The 22081-nt window shown below is 51.6% G+C and overlaps 2 protein-coding genes across 2 annotated transcripts; both read right to left on the reverse strand.

Annotated features, from left to right (window-relative positions):
* Positions 1 to 6522: 6522 nt before the first annotated feature.
* On the reverse strand, positions 6523 to 10322 carry Aqp6 (aquaporin 6, kidney specific). The gene is made up of 4 exons (XM_013018750.1): positions 9797 to 10322; positions 8998 to 9156; positions 8679 to 8759; positions 6523 to 6914 (listed from the first exon to the last, which is right to left on the reverse strand). The coding sequence occupies exons 1-4, from the start codon at positions 10184 to 10186 to the stop codon at positions 6717 to 6719; spliced, it is 828 nt and encodes a 275-aa protein (XP_012874204.1). The 5' UTR covers positions 10187 to 10322; the 3' UTR covers positions 6523 to 6716.
* An 8381-nt stretch (positions 10323 to 18703) lies between these two features.
* Aqp5 (aquaporin 5) lies at positions 18704 to 22070 on the reverse strand. The gene is made up of 4 exons (XM_013018761.1): positions 21644 to 22070; positions 20353 to 20517; positions 19605 to 19688; positions 18704 to 18889 (listed from the first exon to the last, which is right to left on the reverse strand). Exons 1-4 carry the CDS (start codon positions 22004 to 22006, stop codon positions 18704 to 18706), a joined length of 798 nt encoding a protein of 265 aa, XP_012874215.1. The 5' UTR covers positions 22007 to 22070.
* Positions 22071 to 22081: the final 11 nt, after the last annotated feature.

The raw sequence follows: 22081 nt of genomic DNA on the forward strand, positions 1-22081 counted from the left end.
GCTAGCCTTGAGCTGAAGAGCTGAGGGACAGCGCCCAGGCCCAGAGTTCAGGCCCCACGACTGGACCCAAAAATAAAAATAAGAAGGTCTTCTTGTTTGGACAGGTGCTCAGTGGCCAAGGAGGAAGGTGGATAAAGGTGGGCCCAGCTTATGTAGGAGCTCAGGAGTAAACCGAAGTCCTAGAGTTTCAGAGATCATGTCACAAAGCTGGAATTCAGAGCAAACACGGCAGGTTGAAAGGGACTAGGAACATTTTCCCAGATGGAAGAAGCATATCCAGCCTGTAGCTCCAGATTCAGACACCTTTGACTATCATTCTGACTTCTCTGATCACAGGCTAAGCCTTCTTTCAGGTGTTCACGGGACTAGGGTGTGAGTTCCTGGTTCTTGCTCCTGTCTCTGATCTCCTCTCCCTCTTCTCTGACAATCACTGCCCCTTTATCTGCCTTAATCAAAGCTCTGAAACATTGCTTTTCATTTCCCCCCCTTTTTTTTGTCGATTAGCTGCAGCCTATTAATTAGTGCCTTTGGACTCCTGTAAACCTCCATTACTAACCACGTCCTGCCTCCTCAGCTTTGCTAAATATGTGACTGAGCCCTGGTATGGCTCTCCCTGAGAAGTGATTACAGATCTTGGCTGTGCTGACCCCCTGCCACAGCGGCTCCCAAGTGCCCACAGCTTGGTCAGATGCTTCATCTTGATTAGCTCTTCCTTCCTGTTTTCCTCTCTGACATTCCTGGGGCCTAGCACTAACCTATAGGTTAAAGCTCTCCTAATATCAAACTCTTTCTTGTCTTACAGGCCTGTTCCCTGTATTTCCTGCTTACTTTTTTTTTTTTTTATGTCCTGGGGCTTGAACTCAGCTAGGTGTTGTTCCTGAGCATTTGTACTTTTTTTCTTTTGGTCATGGGGCTTGAACTCTGGGCCTGGGTCCTGTCCTTGTGCTCTTCAGCTCAAGTGAGCACTCTACCACTTGAGCCTCAACACCACTTCTGGTTTGCTGGTGGTTAATTGAAGATAAGAGTCTCATGGACTTTCCTGTCCAGCCTGGCTTTGAATCAGGATCCTCAGATCTCAGCCTCCTGAGTAGCTAAGATTACAGGCATGAGCCCCCGATACCCAGTTTGAGCATGTGTACTTAAGGCTAGCTTTCTACCACTTGAGCCACAGCTCTAGTTCCAACTTTTTGGTGACTTTTTTTTTTTTTTTTTGGGTCCGGTCATGGGGCCTGAACTCTGGGCCTGGGCGCTATCCCTCAGCTCTTCAACTCAAGGCTAGCGCTCTACCACTTGAGCCACAGCGCCACTTCCAGCTTTTTTTCTTTTTTGCTTATGTGGTGCTAAGGAATTGAACCCAGGGCCTCATGCATGCAAGGCAAGTGCTCTACCACTGAGCCACCTTCCAGCCCAGATGGTGACTTCTTGGAGATAAGAGGGCCATGGAGGGGCTGGGAAGGTGGCTCAGTGGTAGAGCGCTTGCCTTGCATGCCTGAGAGGCCCTGGGTTTGATTCCTCAGCACCACATAAGCAAAAAAGAAAAAAGCCGGAAGTGGCGCTGTGGCTCAAGTGGTAGAGTGCTAGCCTTGAGCTGAAGAGCTGAGGGACAGCGCCCAGGCCCAGAGTTCAGGCCCCACGACCAGAACCTCCAAAAAAAAAGAGGGCCATGGACTTTCCTGCCCGGGCTGGCTTTGAACTGTGATCTTCAGATGTTAGCCTGAGTAGCTAGGATTATAGATATGAGCCACTGTTGCCCAGCTCTGTTATTCTTTTCATCTCAACCTCTTTTCTCTGTGGACCTGTTCCCTGCATTCTCCCATGCTGTTATAAGTCATTGGGAGCAGTGTTGTAGGGCCAATGTGGGGTGAGGCCCTCTCCTGACCTGGTAAGAATCTCCCATCAAAACCCCAAACAGCTGCTTCCACATCCCCTGACCTCTTAGATCACAGTGATCTTTGGTCTAAGCTACACCTAAAACCTCAGCTCTGATGTTAGCTCACTTTTATTTACTTTCCTATGAAACTGCAAATCCTCAAAGCCATGCTTCTTTTTATTTACTTACTACCCCATTCAGCCTCCTTACCCTTATTTCCTAAACTCTCCAAACTACCTTTCCCATCTACAATCACCTCAGGACTTTGCTTCTTTATGAGAAGGCTCTTAATTCTTTTCTTGGATTTGACTTTTGACTCTTCTTTGTCCCTGAGATTCCATCCCTGCTTCTTGTTGAACACATTTGCTTGTGTGCACTGAGAATCTACTAAGCCAGGTGTATGGTAAGGATGCAATGCCTAGTAACAGTCTTGGCCTGTGTAGAAACTGTAAGGGAAGTGGCCTTCCATACTCATGGTGGTTGGAATGGAATCCACTGTGGTAATGATGGTAATTGATGGAGTGATTAAGTGACTGAGCTTGCTAAATAAACATGGCTCATGCATTTCTTTCTATCTCTCTTTGTTTTTTGTCAGTTGTGGGGCTTGAACTCTGGGCCTGGACATTGTCCCTCAGCTCTTCAGCTCAAGGCAGGAGCTCTACCTCCTGAACCACAGCACCACTTCTGGTTTTCTGAATGGTTTATTGGAGATAAGAGTCTCATGGACTTTCCTGCTTGGGCTGGCTTTGAACCTCGATCCTCAGAGCTCAGCCTCCTGAGTAGCTAGGATTACAAGCGTGAGCTACAGGTGCCCAGCTGGCTCTTTTTAACTGCCTCATTTTCCAGTAGAGGAAATTGAGGCTTAGGATCCTTAACTTAAGTTCCTCTGCTGGTAAGTGCTGGAACCTGTATTTAAATGGTCAATGCTGTTGGGCACATGCCTGTAAGCCTAGCTACTCAAGAGGTTGAGATCTGAGGATCTTGGTTCAGAGCCAGCCTGAGCAGACAAATCAGGAAACACATCTCCAATTAACTAGAAAAATGCCAGAAGTAGAATTGTGGCTCAAGTGGCAGAGCATCAGCCTTGAGCAAAAAAGCTAAGGGACAGCATCCAGGGCTCCAAGTTCAAGCCCTACTATCAGCACACACACCCCTACCTAAAACTGTCAGTTTATATTCCTACACTTACTCTACTCCTTTCAACCTTGTTGCATAGAACCTTCCTGGTCCAGGTGAGTTTTCTTTGGGAAGTGGAGGTATCTATCATTGTGCTGCTGATTTTTTTCTGTCAGTCCTGGGGGGCTAATTGTGTCCCAGAGCCTGGCCCCTTCTTGGACTTTTCCCTCTTGCACGTTTTGGTTCCCAATGAGGGCTGCTGGTAGCAGGTTAAAAACCAGCAGTGGGGATGGGCAGTGGTGAGGGGCTTCCTGTCAGCCAATCGGAAGCGACCACCTAGGCTCCAGGCTCCCATCATCTGCTCCTGCTAAGACAATCATCAACATAAAAGGCTAATTGTATTAATCACCAAGGCACCCATCCCGGGTCCCCCTCCCTTTCGGGAGAATTATGAATTGCAATTGCAGATGGCTCCACTGATTGAAGGCAGTGCTCAGCAGGGAGAAGGGCCAGATCAGATTACACACCATTAATTAAAAACTTCCCCTGACAAATGGGAGGCAGGGAGTGCACACCAAGGGTCCTCTGGTTGGGTCTCTGTTCTCTCCAGGCCCCCTCTCCCAACCAGGCCCAGAGTCCTTGGCAGTGAAGCCTGCTTTCCCAGCTGGGGCCGCTGAGATTGAGCTCGCCAAAGGCCAGCTCTTCCCTCATCCTAACAGATGGCCTGCTGTCCTATTAAAGGGCTCGAGAGAAGGAGAAACTAACACGTGGTTGCTTCTGCATCTAACCTTTGATGCTCTTCAGCATCTAACCTAATTCCTTACTTCTCAAGAAGCTAATTTCTTCCTCTAGTCTGACCTGACAAGACAAATGCTAAGGAAGTATCAGTGAACATAGTCCCTTCTTTCCCCTCAGGCAACTACCCTTGCCCTTTCGTCCTGTAAATTCTGGGACCAGGTTGACCTGGCTGCTCTGGGGTGGTAAGTAGACACTCAAATGTCTGGCTACTGTCCTCTTCCAGCCCCTGCCTGGAAGCAGAGGCTTCCCAGCTGCTGTCATTTTGGCTCATTTGCAGCTGTAACTCCTGCATTTCCTCCTCTTGATCAATTACTGCATCCTCTCCTTCCCCAGCCACCCAGCCTCAGTCATTCATTCATCAAACTTTTATTGAGCACCCGGTGTGTGCTTGGCTCTGGAGATGCAGAGATAATTTGTCAAGAAGCTCAAGAGCCTAGGGTAGAACCCCACCCCCTGCAACTCTCTAGTTCTTGCCTCCTACCTTCCCGAGGCTGAAGCTTGCATAAGCCCCCCTGCCGCTCTATTTTGGAAAATTCTAAGCTGGGAGTTAGAGACCTTGGGAGTCTATGCAACTGAGATGAGTGACCTTTAGCACGTCAATCATGTCCTCTTCACACACTTATGCACACACAATATACATACACATACCCAGCTGTCCCTGCTCATAAAAGGGCACAGGAAGCCCTGGGCTCTGAAAGATTGCAAAAATGGATGAGTGGAACCCTGCTTGGAGAGACATGAATAGCACTGACGAATAGCACTGACAATAGTACAGAATGCCTAGCACAGCTGCTGGAGCCATAGACACTGGAGACTCAGCTACTGCAGTGGTCACAGGCTAGGGCTGTTCTGTCCTTGGAAGATTTTTGGCAGCCCTTCCCCCATCTCCAGCCCCTTGGGAAACATCATGGAAAAGGACCTAGCTTTTTTTTTTTTTTTTTTTTTTTTATGGATTTGGTTGCTGCATCTCAGGGTACCATGGTGATGAGCTCCATAGAGATGAGAAGAACTGACTTTTATTGGCTTGTCTCTTCATTCCAGGGTCCCTCCCCCAAACCCCCACAGCCACAAAGCTCCCAGGTCAGCAGCCCCAAGAGAGAAGGGAGAGTCCCTAGTGAGTAGATGAAAACCTGCAATCTTCCCTCCCTCTCTCCCTTCTTCCCTCCGCCCTTCCATTACCAACAGTAATTGTACTCAAACCCAATAATTACGGTAACCGCAACAATCATCATCATTTATTGGGGGTGGTTTTACCAGCATTTTAACTTCCTAAAGTACTTTTTAATCACATTATTTTCATAGCTGTCCCTGAGGGAAAGATTACACCCATTTTATAGCTGGGAAAGTAGAAATCCGGACAGGACTTCAAATCATAGGTAGAATAGATTTACAGCATCCTTTAAAAAAATTTTTTTTTTTTGGGTCCGGTCATGGGTCCTGAACTCTGGGCCTGGGCCCTGTCCCTCAGCTCTTCAGCTCAAGGCTGGTGCTCTACCACTTGAGCCACAGCGCCACTTCCGGCTTTTTTTCTTTTTGCTTATGTGGTGTTGAGGAATCGAACCCAGGGCCTCGAGCATGCAAGGCAAGCACTCTACCACTGAGCCACCTTCCCAGCCCCAGCATCCTTTAATAACAAACCAGTTTGAATGCCTGGAATCTTTCAGAGGTACTTAACCCTTGAATATTGGTTTCTTGGGTCATTCTCATGATCCTACCATCCTCAGAACTTAATTATCCCTTCTTTTACGGGTCCTATGATGAACTGAGAGTGGGAGATGGAGGTTTCTCCCGCAGGATGGTTTCTGTCACTGGGTCTGAGCAGATGAACTCTTAGGGAAAGCCAGACCTGGGACAAGGCCTATCTGGTCCAAAGCTCCCTTCTTTTGCCAGCCCAAGAAAAGGTTCCTTAGGTCTGCTTTTCCCAAGAGGGTGGGGAAAATGAGGAACATAGATCTCTTGGGAGGGGCAGTCTCAGGGTTCAGAAAGCCCCTAGCCTGACAGGAGAATCACATCCCTAAAACCATCCCCCCTGGGCAGACAAATAACTGAGGAACTCTGAGGCTGTCCCAGGGCCCAGTTCTAAGATAGCTGTGTCCTGCTCCCCAAGGTCTCCCTTGATGGGTAAAGTGGGATTCCTTGAGTCCCTGGTCAGAGTGGGAACAGAATGACTGGCTAGGTTCCAATTTATCTTCTCCTAAGATGGGGATTTGGAGGCCCAGGGGTTCCACTGGAGTTTAGCTGAGTGTGAAAAAGGGGGACATCATCATCCTCTGGCTCTCTTGCTTTGAACCCTAGTAAAAGGAAGGCTTAGGGATAGTGAACTGGGTGTATTTGACCCCACATGCTCTCACTATACAAATGTAGAAGCTGGGCATAGTGGTGTGCCTGTAGTCCCAGCCATTCTGGAGCCCACAGTCTGGAGGATTGTGAGTTCAAGGCTAGCCTGGACAATGCATCAAGGCCCATCTCAGAAAACAAAATGGAGGGGGGCTGGGAAGGCAGCTTACTGGTAGAGTGCCTAGCATGCATGAAGCCTTGGGTTCGATTCCTCAATACCACATAAACAGAAAAAGCTGGAAATGGTGCTGTGGCTCAAGCGGTAGAGTGTTAGCCTTGAGCAAAAGAAGCTCAGGGACAGTGGCCAGGCCCTGAGTTTAAGCCCCAGGACTGGAAAAAAATGGACTTAGGCAAGGAAGGAAGAGAAAAAAAATGAAGGGAGGGAAGGAAGAAAGGGAGACAAGGAAGGGAGGGAGGAAGGGAAGGCCAGGGATGTAATGCCAGGGAATGAAGCTGGCACATTCTTTCCCACTGCCCACCCTAAGAGTCCCAACTTCTGTATTCGCCCTTGTAATTCCTCCTTGTAATTTTCCCACTAGGAAAATCTCAAGTCAGGTGATACAATGGTGCCTGAGGTGCCAAGGGCTATGCTGGGTCACACGCTCACTTCGATGTCCTCTGAATTACACTGGGAGTCTTTCTTCTCAGGCTGCACCTCTACAACTTTCTCCTCTGCTGTGGTACCCATGAGGATGGCCAGTCGCTGGGCCACGGTCTTGGTGTCAGGGAACAGGATGAAGTTGTAGATCAATGAAGCCAGAACAGCCCCTGTCAAGGGTCCCACCCAGAAGATCTGAGGAGACACAAGTAGATACCCCTCCCATGAGCTATCCAAATCTGAGTGGTTTGGGGATCCTGCCTGCCTACTTTCCTAGTGTTGACATAGTCTCCCAGGAACTCTCAAAGGTGATGGGTTTTGTTTTGTTATTTTTGGTGCTAGTCTTAGGACTTGAATTCAGGGTCTGGGTGCTGTCCCTAGACTTGTATGCTCAAGGCCACACTCTACCACTTGAGCCACAACGCCATTTCTGGCATTTTGTTGATTAATTGGCAATAAGAATATCACAGACTTTGCTGCCTGGGCTGACTTTAAACTGTGTTCCTCAGATCTCAGCCCCTTGAGTAGCTAAGATTACAGGCACGAGCCATAGGGGCCTGGCTTTAAAGGTGATCATTTGAAAGCCATGAATCTTGATTCCGGGGCCCATGATATGAGAGGACCTTCTGTGGAGTGGGGCCCAGCTATTCAGGCATGGCCTGGACTAGGAGACCTGAGGTTACTCTCATACTCACGCCTGCTTCTTTCCTCTCCCCTCCCTTGTTTCAGCCAAGTTCTAGCTCTTGCCATTTCTATCTCTGCTGCTGGTGTGTGTGTGTGTGTGTGTGTGTGTGTGTGTGTGTGTATGTGTGTGTGTGTGTGTGTCTATTTCTGTTCGTCTTTTTCTTTATTCAAGTTTGAAAATTGGTCCAGCTGGAGAAAGTGCAGAAGGAAACAGAATATAAAGGCTGGGACAAGGCTGCAGCTCCTGCCATGTCCTATTTCTTGTCAGTCCACTGGGTACCACATGCGATCAGAGCTGGAAAGGATGTAATATATAAACCAGGATATTCGCTCTGGCCTTCCTCAATTAGGAAACTTCCATTTCCAGGTCTAAATGGTCAAGCCAGGGGTTTATCTTCCCAAGTCTCTGGACACTTACTGGTAAACCTGCCATCTCTAATTCCCTTTTTCCTCTTCCTTCTTTCTTTCACTCCCTTCAAATTTTTAATTTAATTTTTTTTGGTCAGCTGTGAGGCTTGAAGTCAAGGCCTGGCCACTGTCCCTGAACTCTTTTTGTTCAAGGTTAGTGCTCTATCATTTTGAGACACAGCTCCACTTCTCTCTCCTTTCTCCTTTCCTCCCTCTCTCCCTCCCTCCCTCCCTTTTTCTTTTCTGTTTTGCCAGTCCTGGGGCTTGAACTCAAGGCATGGGCTCTGTCCCTGAGCTTCTTTTGCTCAAGGCTAGCACTCTATACCACTTGAGCTACAACACTACTTCCATTTTTTTCTGTTTATGTGGTACTGAGGAATAGAATCCAGGGCTTCATGCATGCTAGGCAAGCACTCTACCACTAAGCCACATTCCCAGCCCCTCTATCCCTGCCTCCCCCCCTCCCCCTCTCCCTCCCTCCCTCCCTCCCTCCCTCCCTTCCTTCCTTCCTTCCTTCCTTCCTTCCTTCCTTCCTTCCTTCCTTCATCCTGAAGCTTGAATTCAGACCCTGGGCACTGTTCCAGAGCTTTTGTATTCAAGACTAGTACTCTACCACTTGAACCATAGTTCCATCTCTGTTTTGTTTTGGGGGTCTTTTTTTGGGTGATTAATTGGAGATAAGAGTCGCATGGACTTTTCTGTCTGAGTTAGCTTTGAACTATGATCCTCAGATTTCAGCCTCCTGAGTAGCTAGGATTACAGGTGTGAGCCACCAGCACCCAGCTTCCCTGACCTTCTTATCTCTATTAACCATTATTATTTCTGTTAATCTCTTTCTTCCCCCTTTCCCATGGCCGAGAGTCTCACCCAGTGCACTGTGAACTTTCCCACGATGACAGCAGGACCAAAGGAGCGCGCTGGGTTCATAGAGCAGCCAGTGAAGTAGATCTGGAGAGCAAGTGCAGGAGCAGCATGTGGAGAGACTTGAGGCATCCTGGGAGAAGACAGTCCCCTTGCCCTGCCTTAGAGGCCCCTCCCTACCTCACTGTATCCAGGAGCTGGAGATCCAGACACTGCTGTGGTCCCAAGGCATTGAGGGACTCAGGACGAGACACTTTCTGTGTCTGTGCCCACTAGTTCACCCAAGGAGGACCCTCCCGTGTATTCATGTCCTTTAGCCCCTTACCCCAATGAGGTGACCCAAAGCCACAGAGGTCCCGATCATGGCGGCTGGAGAGCCTCTTGCATGACGATTGTCCGTAGAAGCAAAGACACAGAGCACTAGCTGCAGGGTCAGAATCAGCTCTACTGCCACCGCCTGGCCAGTGGAGGTGCTGTTATGGACCTTGGCAGAGGAAGTTACACTGGAGTGGATAAGGGCTCTGTCCACAGTGTGGTGAATCCCACGAGCCTGGTTTCCTCAACAGCAATCATGTAATACCTCCCAGAGCCCAGCTCTAAGACCTAGGGAGCTCTGTGTAATAGATTCATGTAGCAGCAGCTTTTCCATCCCGTCAGAGGGGAGGTAGGAGCTTCAGACTAGGAGAGGACAGGCCTGATTAGGTGAGTAGGGAGAAAGGGAGTAAGGCCAGGGAAGATGGAGGAGCAGAGGCTCTGAGGTAGAACTGCAGGGGGAAACCAAATGAAGCAGAGGCCACTTCTGTGACCCGTCAGTTCCAGCCCTCCTTCAGCCACACCTGCTTTGAGATGACTAGTCCTTCGATTTCCCCTTCCCATGGCTTCTCCCTTCTCTATCTGTTCCTTATACCACATTTCTCTCCTATTCAGCCTAGAAGAGAGCTAAAGTATGATTCCTCTGGGGTCCAGTGCTCAGCTTAGAGCATCAAGCATGTGGCTGAATTGTAGGCTTCTCCATTCATTCCCTCTTCTCTGGCCTGGGTCTTAACACCCACGTGGCTTTTCCTCCTGTGGACCCTGACACACGCCCCTGCGTACTTGCCTGCACACATCCTTCTAGTACTTACCACATTGATCCCCAGGGTCCCTCGGACGTTTCCGGGTGTGAGCCCATAGAGCAGAGCAGCCCCCACTGTAGCCCCTGTGAGCTGGGCAGCTACGTAGGCCATAGCCCGGGGCAGAGAGATATAGGAGCCCACGAGGAAGGCCAGTGTCACAGCAGGGTTGGCATGGGCCCCGCTTGTCTTCCAAGAGACCTGCACGGCTGTGGCAGTGGCCAGGTTGAAGGTGATGGCAATTTGTAGCACAGAGGGAAGTGCTGAGGGCCACCGCAGGACTGAACCCACGCCAAAGAACACGTACAGCCCTGTGGCCAGGAACTCTGCAAACAGAGCCTTGCTGATGACGGTCCAAAGCCTGCTCACCAACATGCAAATCCTGCTGCGCAGTGGCTCCATGTCCCCACACCTTGTACCTTGGCTGTCACCTCGGTTTCTTGAAGGGCCTAGCCTCTGCGCCTCTCCGCTCTGATCCTCTGTTTTTCCCGATGTCTCTTGTCTCTGCAAGACTCCTGGCTGTCTTTGCTGGTCCTGCATGCAGCTCCTCCACCCAGCTGCTCCGATTGGCAGGGGGTTGTGGATGGGATGGGGTTATGAATAGGTGGGGATAGGAGGAGGGGTGCTCACATGTCTGCTCCACCCTGAGCTCACCTGACAGGACGGGGCCAGAGCACTGACCTGGAACTTCCCAAGATCGACCAAACTCAAGCTGCAATAGAGGGACAGGCAATGAGTTGTAGACGAGTCACTGGTCCCTGTCTGCTTAGGGAGAGCAAGTTCATACAGTTCCCGAAGTCCAAGGCTGGAGCCTCTACAGGGACTCCTGCTCACTTAACTAAAGCCTCCTTTCCCCTCCCCCCCAAGTGCCTCCAGGTTTTGCCTCTCAGTGAGCTGAGCAGATCCTGCATCCTTGAAACCCAGATGTGAAATTAAGCTCTCTCCCTTATTCCCACTTACAACCCCACTTGCTGATCGTGGATGTGAATAGAACCAACTTCACTAAGGACATGGATTTGCATGGGGGGAGCGAGTACCGAAAGGGACAGTAGAGGAGGGGTTCATTCCACAGTAATTTAAACTGTGCCAGCTGCCAATGTGGCAGTGGGTAACTCTACTGTGTCCTGGTGGAAATTTCCATTCCTTTCCCTCACCTCTTCTGCCTCTGTCTGCCTTCCCTCAAAGCTTCTCCATTTTTAAGCTGGGCACCTGTGGCTCATGCCTATCATCCTAGCTACTCAGGAGGCTAAAATCTGGAGGGGTCACAGTTCAAAGCCAACCTGAGCAGGAAGGCTTGTGAGACTCATCTCCAATTAACCACCAAAACAAAAAAACTAGAAAGGAGAGCTGTGGCTCAAGTGGTAGAACACTAGACTTGAATATAAAAGCTCAGGGGTAGCACCCAGGCCCTGAGTTTAAGCCCTAGTACATGCACATATGTGCACAAGTGTGCACATGCACATACACACTGTTATCCATTTTTGTAGCTATGCTGGCCCTAAGGTTATCTATGCGTAGGCTTTCCACTTATACTCCCAACAGTATAGGAAGACATTTTCTCAAAGGTGTTCCCTTTCAGAAGCTGCAACCAAGATACACTGTATTCATAAACTGCTTTGTTGAATGACAACTCCTTTGTAAAATTACTTAGAGACAATGAAAATCAGATAGAAGAAGAAAGAAGAGAAGAAGAAGGAGAAAGAGGGGAAGGAGGAGAAGGAGGAGGAGGAAGAGGAGGAAGAGGAGGGGGAGGAGGAGGAGGAGGAGGGGGAGGAGGAGGAAGAAGAGGAGGAGGAGTAGGGAGAGGAGGAGGAAGAAGAGGAGGAGGAGTAGGGAGAGGAGGAGGAAGAAGAGGAGGAGGAGGGGGAGGAGAAGGAAGAAGAGGAGGAGGAAGGGGAGGAGGAGGAGGGGGAGGAGGGCTTCAGAGCCAGTAAAATCATGTCCACATGGTAGGTGGGGGGGGACCCTGACCTCCTCCCAAGCCATACCTACTCCTTGTCACTGGGCTGTCTTCAGGCTCCCCAACTTTGGTCTTTCTTAAGGTAGACACCCTCTTGTCTTGCACTCAGTTGGTGGTCCATGGCTCCTTTCCTTCCTCCCTCTTTCCCCCACCCTGCTGATTTTTGAGTCCTGCACACGTCTTGGCTATGCCCTTAGCAGTCTCTCCACCCCCATGCACTGCTCCAATCAATTCTCCACACTGCAGCTGGTGTGATCTTTCCAAAACACAAAGCAAATCCTGCCGCTCCCTGCTAAAATCCCTGCCATCCCATCTGGGACTTCCTAGCTTGGCTCAACCAGGTCCTCTGTGATCCTGCTCCTCCTCCCACCCTTGGTCCTTTTCCTTGTCTTGTCCATTGCCTTCTGGCCCACCTAGCTCTCCTGGAGCAGACTTTCACCTCTCCTTCAAGAGTATCTGCCATTTACTTTGTTTGCATGACTCCTACTCAATTCTTCCCCCATTTCAGTCCCAGTAAAATTACCCTCACCTAGCCAAGCACATTGGCTCATGCCTTTAATCCCAGCACTCAGGAGGCAGGGGTAAGAGGATTAAGAGTTCAAGACCAGCCTGAACTACAAGGCAATACTTTGTCTCAAACCCAAGCTGGGTCCCAGGAGCTCCTATCTATAATCCTAGTTACTCAGGAGGCTGAGAGCTGAAGATCATGGTTCAAAGCCAGCCTGGACAGGAAAGGCATGAGACCCTTATCTCCAATTTGGTACCCCTCTCCCACCTCCCCCCTCAAAAAGAAGCCAGAAGTGGAACAGTGACTCAGTGACAGATCACTGGCCTTGACTAAAAAATTTCAGGGACAAGTGCTTAGGCCCTGAGTTCAAGCCCCAGGACCAGCATACACACCCAAAGATAAAACAAAATGCCCAGTATAAAGAAAACCCCCAAACCAAACCATCTTACCTTCCCACATCCATTCTTCCAGCTGTCCTGGCTTCACCCTGCCCTCCCCCAGAGGACCCCTGGCATCTCACTCAGTACACATTGTTACTAGTTCTTGGCTTCTGGCTCTCTTCTCATTATGACTCCATTCGCATTCTCCTCCACACCTCTCGACCCCATCTGTGCTGCTGGGCCCTGCTGGAGAAACTGGCCAGCCATGCAGGCTGCTGCCTCAGTGTAAGGTCTCTGTCCTCAGCAGAGGCTGCAGTCCCGCTCAGCAATCCTTCCACGGTCTCCAGTCACCTCTTTCTCATGACGTTCTTCAAGCTTTCCCCGCTTTCCTTTAGCACCCTGTTGCTCTGGCTGAGTAGCTAGGATTACAGGCAGGAGCCACCAGCATCCAGCACCTCTGGCTTTCTTGCAGTATCACACCAACTAGGCCTCTCATCCTACCCAGGAAGCCAGGCTACCAGCAAGGCTTCTCCTACCTTCCCTCCCCCACACACCTTGCCTGGGCCTCCCAGGCTGCCCGTATCTTTGAAGAAGAGGCATTTTTTTCCTGGGGTCCTGTGCCTTGCCTCCCTTGACTGTTGAGAGACTGGAATCTGTTCTTGGCCCTTTCTGTCTCCCTCCCTCTCTCCCCCACTCCCTCCAATTTCTTCCCAGGACCGTGCCTGGGTAATCATGGATAAGATCTTGGCTTGAGAGCCGTCAGCTTCTGTGCTTCCTCTTTGGCTTCCATGTGTGCTTCTGACTGTCTTTAGATTCTTGAAGTTTCTCCTGGCCTACTTATGAGGCATGGCCCATTTGGAGGGTCTTTCCACCCAGACTCGAGACTCAGGGTGTCTCCCACTGGCTCACCCTTAAGCTCAGCTTCTGTCCGCTTCTGGCCCATTACTCTGCTCACTCGCCATGAAACTACCTGCGCCTGTGGCCTCCATATCTTCCACAGGCTCTGGGCCTCTTTCCAGGACTCCAGCCCCATACAGTTCCTGTGGCTGTTATAGGGACGATCCCCATGCTTCCCTTTCCTTCCACCTCCTCGCAATATGTGGCCAGGTTCCGGGATATTATCTCTCACATTTGACACCCCTTCCTGTCCCAATTTGCCACAGGCCCAGTCCAGCTCTTTATCATTTCTCCCAGAATAACTGTGTCCATTAGCTTTCCTATTGGGTTCTCAGATCACACGACATTCCTGTGTTCCTACACTACATATCTTCACTGTCCCTAAGACCATGCTGGCTAGAGGGCCATGTAGATTGTGCTCCTGACTTGCTTAATGGCTGTGGCCTCAGGATCTTTGCTTATAAAATGGGGACAACTACCACCTGTTTGCACGATGGTGGTAAATGTGCTCATGCCAAGAAAGTGCTTCCAGGAGTACAATGTTCACCATTTGGATTGTAACTCTCCTCTCCCTCTAAGAAGACTGCTGTGAGAGACGGCAGGATGAGAAGGTGTTGGTTGCTAAGGCAGGCCCAGGACTGACAGTAACTATAGCCCTGCACTGTCCCTAGAGTCCCAAGCATTACGCTCAGTGACAGCTCTTTGCCCCAGCTAGACATGGCCTCTATTTGGCCTGAGACAAGGTCCTTTACCCCCTGAGGGCAGGTGGGCGTTGATCAGGACTTGCACCAGCCTGGTTTTGCTTGTCTCAGCCAACACTTTTCTGGACCCAGCCATTCCTGGATTCCAATGCCAAACTGTGAACTTACTCATGGCATTTAGCCAAGGCCCCATGCCCGGCTGTCTGTGGTGGCTGCCAGTCAGTGTGAACTCTGACTAGGACCCTCACAGGGCTTGAGAAGTTAGAGGGAGGGAAAGAAGGAGAAAATAATAAATGACAAGAGCCAGGCATCTGTGGTTCATGACTGTAATCCTAGATACTCAGGAAGCTGAGATCTGAGGATCATGGTTCAAAGCCAGCCTGGAGAAGGAAAGTCGATGAGATTCTTATCCTCAATTAGCCACCAGAAAACTGGAAGTGGCTTTGTGGCTCAAAGTGGTAGAACACTAGCCTTGAATTAAAAAGCTCAAGGACAGGGCTGGGATGTAGCTCAGTGGCAAAGCGCTTGCCTAGCAAGTACAGCATTCTGGGTTCGAGCTCCAGTACCAAAAAGGAAAAGACAAAAGAAACAAAAAGCTCAAGGACAGCACTCAGGCCCTGAGTTCAAGCCCCTTGACTGACAAAAAACAAAAACCAAAACAAACAAACATGATAAGGGAAAGAGCTTGAGGTGGCTTCCTATCCACGATCTCTCTGCCCCCTACAAAGTAGAAAGGTTGAGTTTAACAGAGAAGGGAGCCAAAGCTGAGATACTTAATTCTCCCAGCAATCTCTTCTTCTGTCCGTCTATCAAAACAGCCACCCTGTGTCTATTTTCTTTAGTCCTGGTCCTCTTCCATCTCTGTATCATGTTACCAGGTCCACTTGTCCCTCATGGAACCTGGCTCCCCCTGGATCTCCTGTCTTCCTCATTCACCTTGAAGGGTGTCAGATGCCTCCAAAGGGAGCATCTAGGCTCTTTTTGGACTCTGTCTTGAGGAAGTTCAGAACGTCTGAGAAGGGTCTTAGCTTGTGCATGCTGAGGCATGACTGCACGCGCGTGTGCCTGAGGACATGTGAAGCTAGGTCTATAGGTATGGTTCCCTGTGGTCCTGCCACAGGGCACACCAGGAGTGTCATGATTATGCCAAGGGAAGGGACACAGCCCGAAGATGCAGCCCCTTGGGCATAACTGAAGGTCAGTGTGTGGCTAGGAGCAGGGGCCCAAGAGATAAAGCAGACAGGGTTAGTGTGCAGTGTGCTCATGTGCTCAGGTCTTTGTTGGCTCATGGAAGATCAGGCATGGAAGCACAGTGCCCCCTGCTGGCTAAACAGCTCCAATGACCAGGACTTTGTCCTCTTTGGACTCAGCCAGTGGGCAGCGCCAATGTCAACAGCAGGAAGTTCAAGGCTGGTAACTCCTTGTGCCTGGATGCCCCACCCATCTGGAGGGTTTATCTCATTGGCCAACTGTTCACCCTATCACATCTCCTGTCATAGAAAGGAATATACGTTGCTGAGCAGAAGACAGAGGCCAGTCACCACTATGCCCTTAACCTGAGCCTTCGAAGATTTGAGGGGCAAGGGTTCCCTTCTGTTTGCCCTGATGGGCTGGACTATGAACCTACTGCTTCCTGGTAGCCCAAGGAGACCCACGTCTGAGAGACTATGGCAGGTCCAAACTTGGCAGCACCCGCAACCCTACTATGGTCCTCAAGACCCTCAGCACCCAGCGCCACCCCCACTTGGCAAGAGCCCAGCCCCAGGACTCAGGAAGAGAGAATGCATGCTGTGGATTTGGTGGGGTAGGCCTCCCCCTGCTGGCCCAAACTGGTGCTTGCAACCAGGCTCCCCAGGCTGGAGCAGCTGCTGGAAATCTAGAGGTGAAGATGAGATCACAGAGGGTGAGGGGCCCTCCTTTGGCATTCACAGGAAGCCCCAGGCTGGCAGGCTGGCGGGGGGAGGGAGGGAGATTGAAGCTTCTGCTCACAGACCCTAGACTACGGTTTGGAAGAGGACAGGGTGGTCTGGACTGGCTAGCCTACGTCTGCATTTTTTCTTTTCTTTTTTTTTTTGGGTCCGGTTGTGGGGCCTGAACTCTGGGCCTGAGCATTGTCCCTCAGCTCTACAGCTCAAGGCTAGCGCTCTACCACTGGAGCCACAGCACCACTTCTGGCTTTTTTCTTTTTGCTTATGTGGTGCTGAGGAATCGAACCCAGGGCCTCAGGCATGCAAGGCAAGCACTCTACCACTGAGCCAACTTCCCAGCCCTGCATTTTTTCTAATTTATTTTTTTTGGGGGGGGGGTCCAGTTGTGGGGCTGGAAGTCTGGGCCTGGGCACTGTCCCTCAGCTCTTCAGCTCAAGGAGCGCCACTTCCGGCTTTTTTCTTTTTGCTTATGTGGTGCTGAGGAATCGAACCCAGGGCCTCAGGCATGCAAGGCAAGTGCTTTACCACTGAGCCACCTTCCCAGCCCCGTCTGCATTTTTTCAAGTCCTTCCTCAGGACATCTTTCTGACCTGTTGGAGCAAAACTGAAGAGCAAAGGGGAGGTTTTCATTACAGAGGTCCCTGAGCAGCCGTGGCCACAAGCCCAGGCTGGTCTCTCTGTCTCTGTTTCTCTGTCTCTGTCTCTGTCTCTCTCAGAAGTACTGGGATTAGAACTCAGGGTCTCACATTTGCTCATTTTGCTTGCTTAGCTGTCGGTCTGCCACTTGAGTTGCATCTCCAACTGGTCCTGGGGTTTGAACGCAGGGCTCTGCTGATTTCGTTCAACACCATGCAACGAGCACTTGACAGGTACCCTCCCTTCTTGCCCCCTGACACGGTCTCATTTTCTCCCCACAGCAACCCATGAGGTAGGTCAAAGTATTCCTGCTTTACAGAGGGTGTAAGTAAAGCCCAAAGAGCTTGTTACCCAACTTTGTCAGCTGCCTCTCCTTCAGACTATAAGTGACCCTCGGCTGTGGCCTGAGCTGCTCATTTGGTTGACCTGTGCACTTTTCCCGATAAAGAGCCAGCAAGTGCCAGGTACCTCGCTTCCTTACCTCATCTGATTCCTATGAAGAGACAGTGGCTCAGAGAGGTTAGCGAGGCTTTCTGAGAAGTTTTGGTGACAACGAGCCAAGAGCAGGCAAGGGCAGAGGAGAGACTGTAGGACAAGGGACACGGAGGGCAGTCAGGAGAGAGGAGACTTGCAGCAGGATGGTGCCAGAAGTGGCTTTTGTGGGAACACAGGAGTTGCAACCCCAAGACACAGACTCCCAACATGTCACACGTGCTCGTGCATGCGTGTGTGTGTGTGTGTGTGTGTGTGTGTGTGTGTGTGTGTGTCCCTAGAGGCTTGAGCTCAATGCCTAGGCACTGTCCTTAAGCTTTTGTTGCTCAAGGCTAGTGTTTTACCACGTGAGCCACAGCTCCAGCTTTCTGCGGGTCAATTGGACATAAGAGTCTCACAGAGCTTCCTATCCAAGCTGGCTTCGAACTATGATCCTCAGATCTCAGCCTCCCAAATTGCTGGGATTACAGGTGTGAGCCGCTAGTGCGTGGCTCGAATGTCACCTTTGTGAAATCCTGATATGCAGAGACGGGAGCTGAAGACTGTGCCCGTCACAGATGTGTGTGTGGTGGATCCTGCCTGGTCACGTCCTTGGCATCTCGAGGGGTTGCAGTTGGTTCCCCTCTCCTACACCTTGTCTGCCACACCTCCTCAAGTGGTGGGACTTGACATTGCTGAGGAGGGAGGGGTGACTTGGGTGACCCTTCCTTCCTGGCCTCTCCTCTTTCCATATTTGCTCTTCTCTCTCCCCACTGCTGCCTCTTCTAGCCTCAGCCTCCCTCTCTTCTTGGAGGGCTTTTGTACCCTATGGAGAAGATCATTGTGTGTCAGGGGCGTCAGTATGGGATCCCAAAGGGGAGAAGTATCAGGCCAGAGTGTCCCCAGAGGCTTCTAGAGAGGTGCGAAGGCAGAATATAAAGAGCAGCAGTTTATTGGGAAGCTCCCCAAGCCAAATATTAGCAGCCCCACCCCTCATATCCTTGACCAGAAATAAATAAAGTGGCATTCAATGAACCAGTCTGTCTCTCGTTGAAAAGGGAGGAGGGTCCCCCTGTGTGTGCCTGCCCAGATCTTAAGGTGCCAGGTTGGGTGCCAGGGAAGAAGACGGCAGCCATCTCTTTCCCACCTGGCCCTGGGCGGCCTGCAAGCTTGGCCCGGTGCTCACAATCTCTGACCATATGGCAGCACAGTCTGCCCTGTCCCAGAGAGACCCTGCCCCCACCAGCCCCCAGCCCCTGGCCCTCACCCAAGTGTCCCATTGCGGTTGGGCTTCCATTTCTAGCTGTGGAGTCTGGGAAGCCAGCACCCCTTCCCCAGCCAAGAAGACCAATGGTGAGGGGAGGACATGTTGCTGTCAGTTTTCTTCTCTTTCTCCTGTGGTTCAGGGGCTGAGGGGCCGGCCCCTGTCGGATGCTGGTCAGTGGGCAGTGAGCTCTATGGTCTTTTTCCTCTCCTCCCGATGCTCCTCCCAGTCCTCTTCAGGTTCATAGGTGCCCTTGATGACGGCCACACGCTCGCTGAGGCTCAGGGAGGTGGGGAAGAGCAGGTAGAAGTAAAGGATGGCAGCCAGGATGGCTCCCACGATGGGCCCCACCCAGAAGACCTGAGGGGACAGAACCAACGAGGTCAAAGGCTGAGCCCCAGGCCCACCACAGCCTTCCCCACCAGACAACAGACTCATGGGATTCTAAGAGGTGACAGACATACAGACTTCCAGGCCTTCAGAGGGAAAGACTCTCTAATAGAACCACCAATGGCCCACTGCCATTGCTGACTCCCTGACATGCAGACCTCTCAGGGAGGCAGAGTCCAGGGCTGATAGGCCCCTCCAATACCAACCTAAAGAGAAGCAGTGAACTTTCAGAAGGGGACAGATGGAGATGGAGAAAACTCTCCCCTTCACTTCAGGATAGCTCCTCTCAAAGGAGGACTGTCCCGAGGGACAGACTCACAGGCACATTCTTCCAACCCCTCTACAGGGACAGATAGAGAAATCACGGAGAAGACAGACACACAGATGCACAGAAGGACAGGAAAAAATGGGGAGTTCAGCAAAGATCTGTACTGCTAGAGACAGTCCAGATCCCCTTCCCTAGAGTAGTAGATAGTGCCTTCTGCCTTGGGGCTCCTTGTCCCCAGGATCTCAGGCCAGATAACTTCCCCTTTTCTGGCTGCATTTCCTTTCTGTGTTCCTTTCTTTCTCCAGATCCCAGGTTCACCAACTCTGGGCCCATATCATCCAGGAAGTCTAGTCTCTGTTCTCCGCCACTGCTAAGTTTCCAGGCTCTCATGGAAGCCAGGGGAGGACCTAGACTCACCCAGTGCGAGGGGCTGAACCGCTTCATGACCACTGCGGGACCGAAAGAGCGGGCTGGGTTCATGGAGCAGCCGGTGAAGTAGATCTGGACAGAGAGGGACAACAGTGAGGAGGGCAATATGTCCCCATAGATGCCCATAGAACCAGGACTCCCAGGGACATACAGTAGCCCATTGGTCAACCAGCTCTCCAACTCAAGACTCCTGAATCCGAGGCTGATGACCTTTCCCTTCTTGGAAGCTGGCTGTCCACTTAATCATGGGCCCCTACCCCTGCCCTCCTCTCTTCTCCAGCTTCTTTTTTTTTTTTTTTGGTCCAGTCGTGGGGCCTGAACTCTGGGCCTGGGTGCTGTCCCTCAGCTCTTCAGCTCAAGGCTAGCGCTCTACCACTTGAGCCACAGTACCACTTCCGGTTTTTTCTTTTTTGCTTATGTGGTGCTGAGGAATCGAATCCAGGGCCTCAGGCATGCAAGGCAAGCGCTCTACCACTGAGCCACCTTCCCAGCCCTTCGCCATCTTCTTCACAGGCTTTATTCCCTGACCTCACCCCATCTTTCCCTTTTTCCCATCTTTTGAAAATGTTAGGGGATCAAGTCTGGGGGCTAAATGAAGCCAGAGATCAGCAACCCCAAGACCAAGTTTCAAATAATAGTGGGTCTCATCAGATTGGAAGGGACACTGTTCCAGGGACTCCATTTATTTGAGTGGCTCCGCCACAGAGTGTCCCACCTAAGTGACAACACCACTCACCCCCACGAGGTGGCCCAGCGTGACAGACAGGCCAATGGACAGGGCTGGAGAGCCCACAGGGCTGGTGCGGCGGGAGTCCGTGGAGGAGAAGATGCAGAGGGCCAGCTGGAAGGTCAGGATCAGCTCGACCACCACGGCCTGGCCTGCTGATGTGTTGTTGTTGAGCTGCAAGGGGAAAGTGAGTCAGGACCCTGTTGCTTTTAGACTTGATAGCTGGGGCTGGGAGCTGGGGGTGGAGGGGGGCGGGCAGAGCTTTCCTTCTCCAGGGACACCTAGAACTTCAGTGAATCTGGAAGCCAAGCCACCTCTGTGAGATTATTTACTGAAGAGACTGTGCTTACAAGCCCACGAGCACACACACACACACACACACACACACACTTGAGGCTCAGGCCTGAAGCCAAAGGGCAGAACAGAACGTCAAGGGAGCTTTTTCCTGGACGCTGTCCTGTCAACGGCTCTGCCCAACCCCCAGCCTCCACGAGCTGGCATTTACCCTCCCTCCTGTGGGCAGCTGCCCAGTTTGCTTATTGCAAACTGCCCCCGGCCTCCTACCCGTGCCTGACCCGCTGGCTGGTGCCAACCTCAAACCCGTCTCTCCAGTGTGGCTGACTCACAGCTTGACAATGGCCACGAAAATCCTCCTCTGTGTTTGATTAATGAACCCAGTTTGCATGGGACAGGGGGATGATTCTGGGGCTGCAGAAGCAGGAAGGCAGCAGGGGGCAGGAGCAGGGGTGAGGAGAGGGGGACGCCACAGAGGCCGCTATGCACTGCTACTACACCAGAGGGGTCACAGAATGGTTTCTAAATGTAATCCCACGGCACCTGGGTGTCATGGCCATCTCCAGATGGTATGGCCATCTTGGTGTAATGGATGGGGATAAAAAAAAAAAATGAAGTATGGAGAAGCCAGGGTCATCCCAAACAGGAGTTCCAACTCATTTCTCAGGTGCTTCCATTCCAACTGCTCCACTGAGGTGCAGCCAGAGAGGTGAGGGGCCCAAGGGAACAAGAAAGCAAAGGCAAGACAGAAGAAGGGGCAGCAAGCACCAGGAAGGGGCCAAGTGAAGCAGCTGGAGGGGAACAGGCAGAAGAAATGCACAAGGGTGGCCAGCAGGAAGGAAGACAGGTTGCCGGGAGAGTTCGTTGTCCTGGTCTTCATGACCACCGGGATGTGCCTGGCGCACTCGGTTACACCCACTCTCAAGACGTGACAAAGGACAGTTCTGGTCCCGAGTGAACCCCCCAGCGCCGCTGACCACCCCTCCTCAACCGCGTGGGCACTCACCGCGTTGACGGCCAGGTTGCCCCGGGCATTTTGTGGTGCCAGCCCGTAGAGGATGCCTGCCCCAGCAATGGCGCCCACCAGCTGGGCTGCCACGTAGAAGAGAGCCCTGAGCAGCGAGATCTGGTTGCCAACGAGGAGGGCCAGGGTGATGGCCGGGTTGATGTGGCCACCACTGACGGGCCCGAGGGCCTGGGCCAGAGTACCTATAGCCAGGCCAAAGGCCATGGCGATCTGCAGGATGGACGGCAGCGCCGATGGCCACTTGAGAGCCGAACCCAGGCCGAAGAAGACGAAGATGAGGGTGGCCAGGAACTCAGCGAAAACGGCCTTGAGGAAGGCCACGGAGCACACCTCCTTCTTCATGGTGGCCTTGGGGGCCCGGCGGCTGCGGCCGCGGCGTGGGGTGGCCGTGTGGGCGTCGGGGGCGGCGTCGTCGTC

This window comes from Dipodomys ordii, unplaced genomic scaffold (genome assembly GCF_000151885.1).
Source record: "Dipodomys ordii isolate 6190 unplaced genomic scaffold, Dord_2.0 Scaffold42, whole genome shotgun sequence".
NCBI lineage: Eukaryota > Metazoa > Chordata > Mammalia > Rodentia > Heteromyidae > Dipodomys > Dipodomys ordii.

Coding starts and splice junctions, on each gene's coding strand:
- Aqp6 (XM_013018750.1), bottom strand. CDS start 10,186: ATGGAGCCACTGCGCAGCAGGATTTGCATGTTGGTGAGCAGGCTTTGG. Junction 9,157..9,796: donor GGACCCTGGGGATCAATGTG/GTAAGTACTAGA, acceptor TCCTCTGCCAAG/GTCCATAACAGCACCTCCAC. Junction 6,915..8,678: donor GAAAGTTCACAGTGCACTGG/GTGAGACTCTCG, acceptor GTGTCTCCTCAG/ATCTTCTGGGTGGGACCCTT.
- Aqp5 (XM_013018761.1), bottom strand. CDS start 22,006: ATGAAGAAGGAGGTGTGCTCCGTGGCCTTCCTCAAGGCCGTTTTCGCT. Junction 20,518..21,643: donor GCAACCTGGCCGTCAACGCG/GTGAGTGCCCAC, acceptor TTCCCCTTGCAG/CTCAACAACAACACATCAGC. Junction 19,689..20,352: donor CGCTGGGCCACCTCGTGGGG/GTGAGTGGTGTT, acceptor CTCTCTGTCCAG/ATCTACTTCACCGGCTGCTC.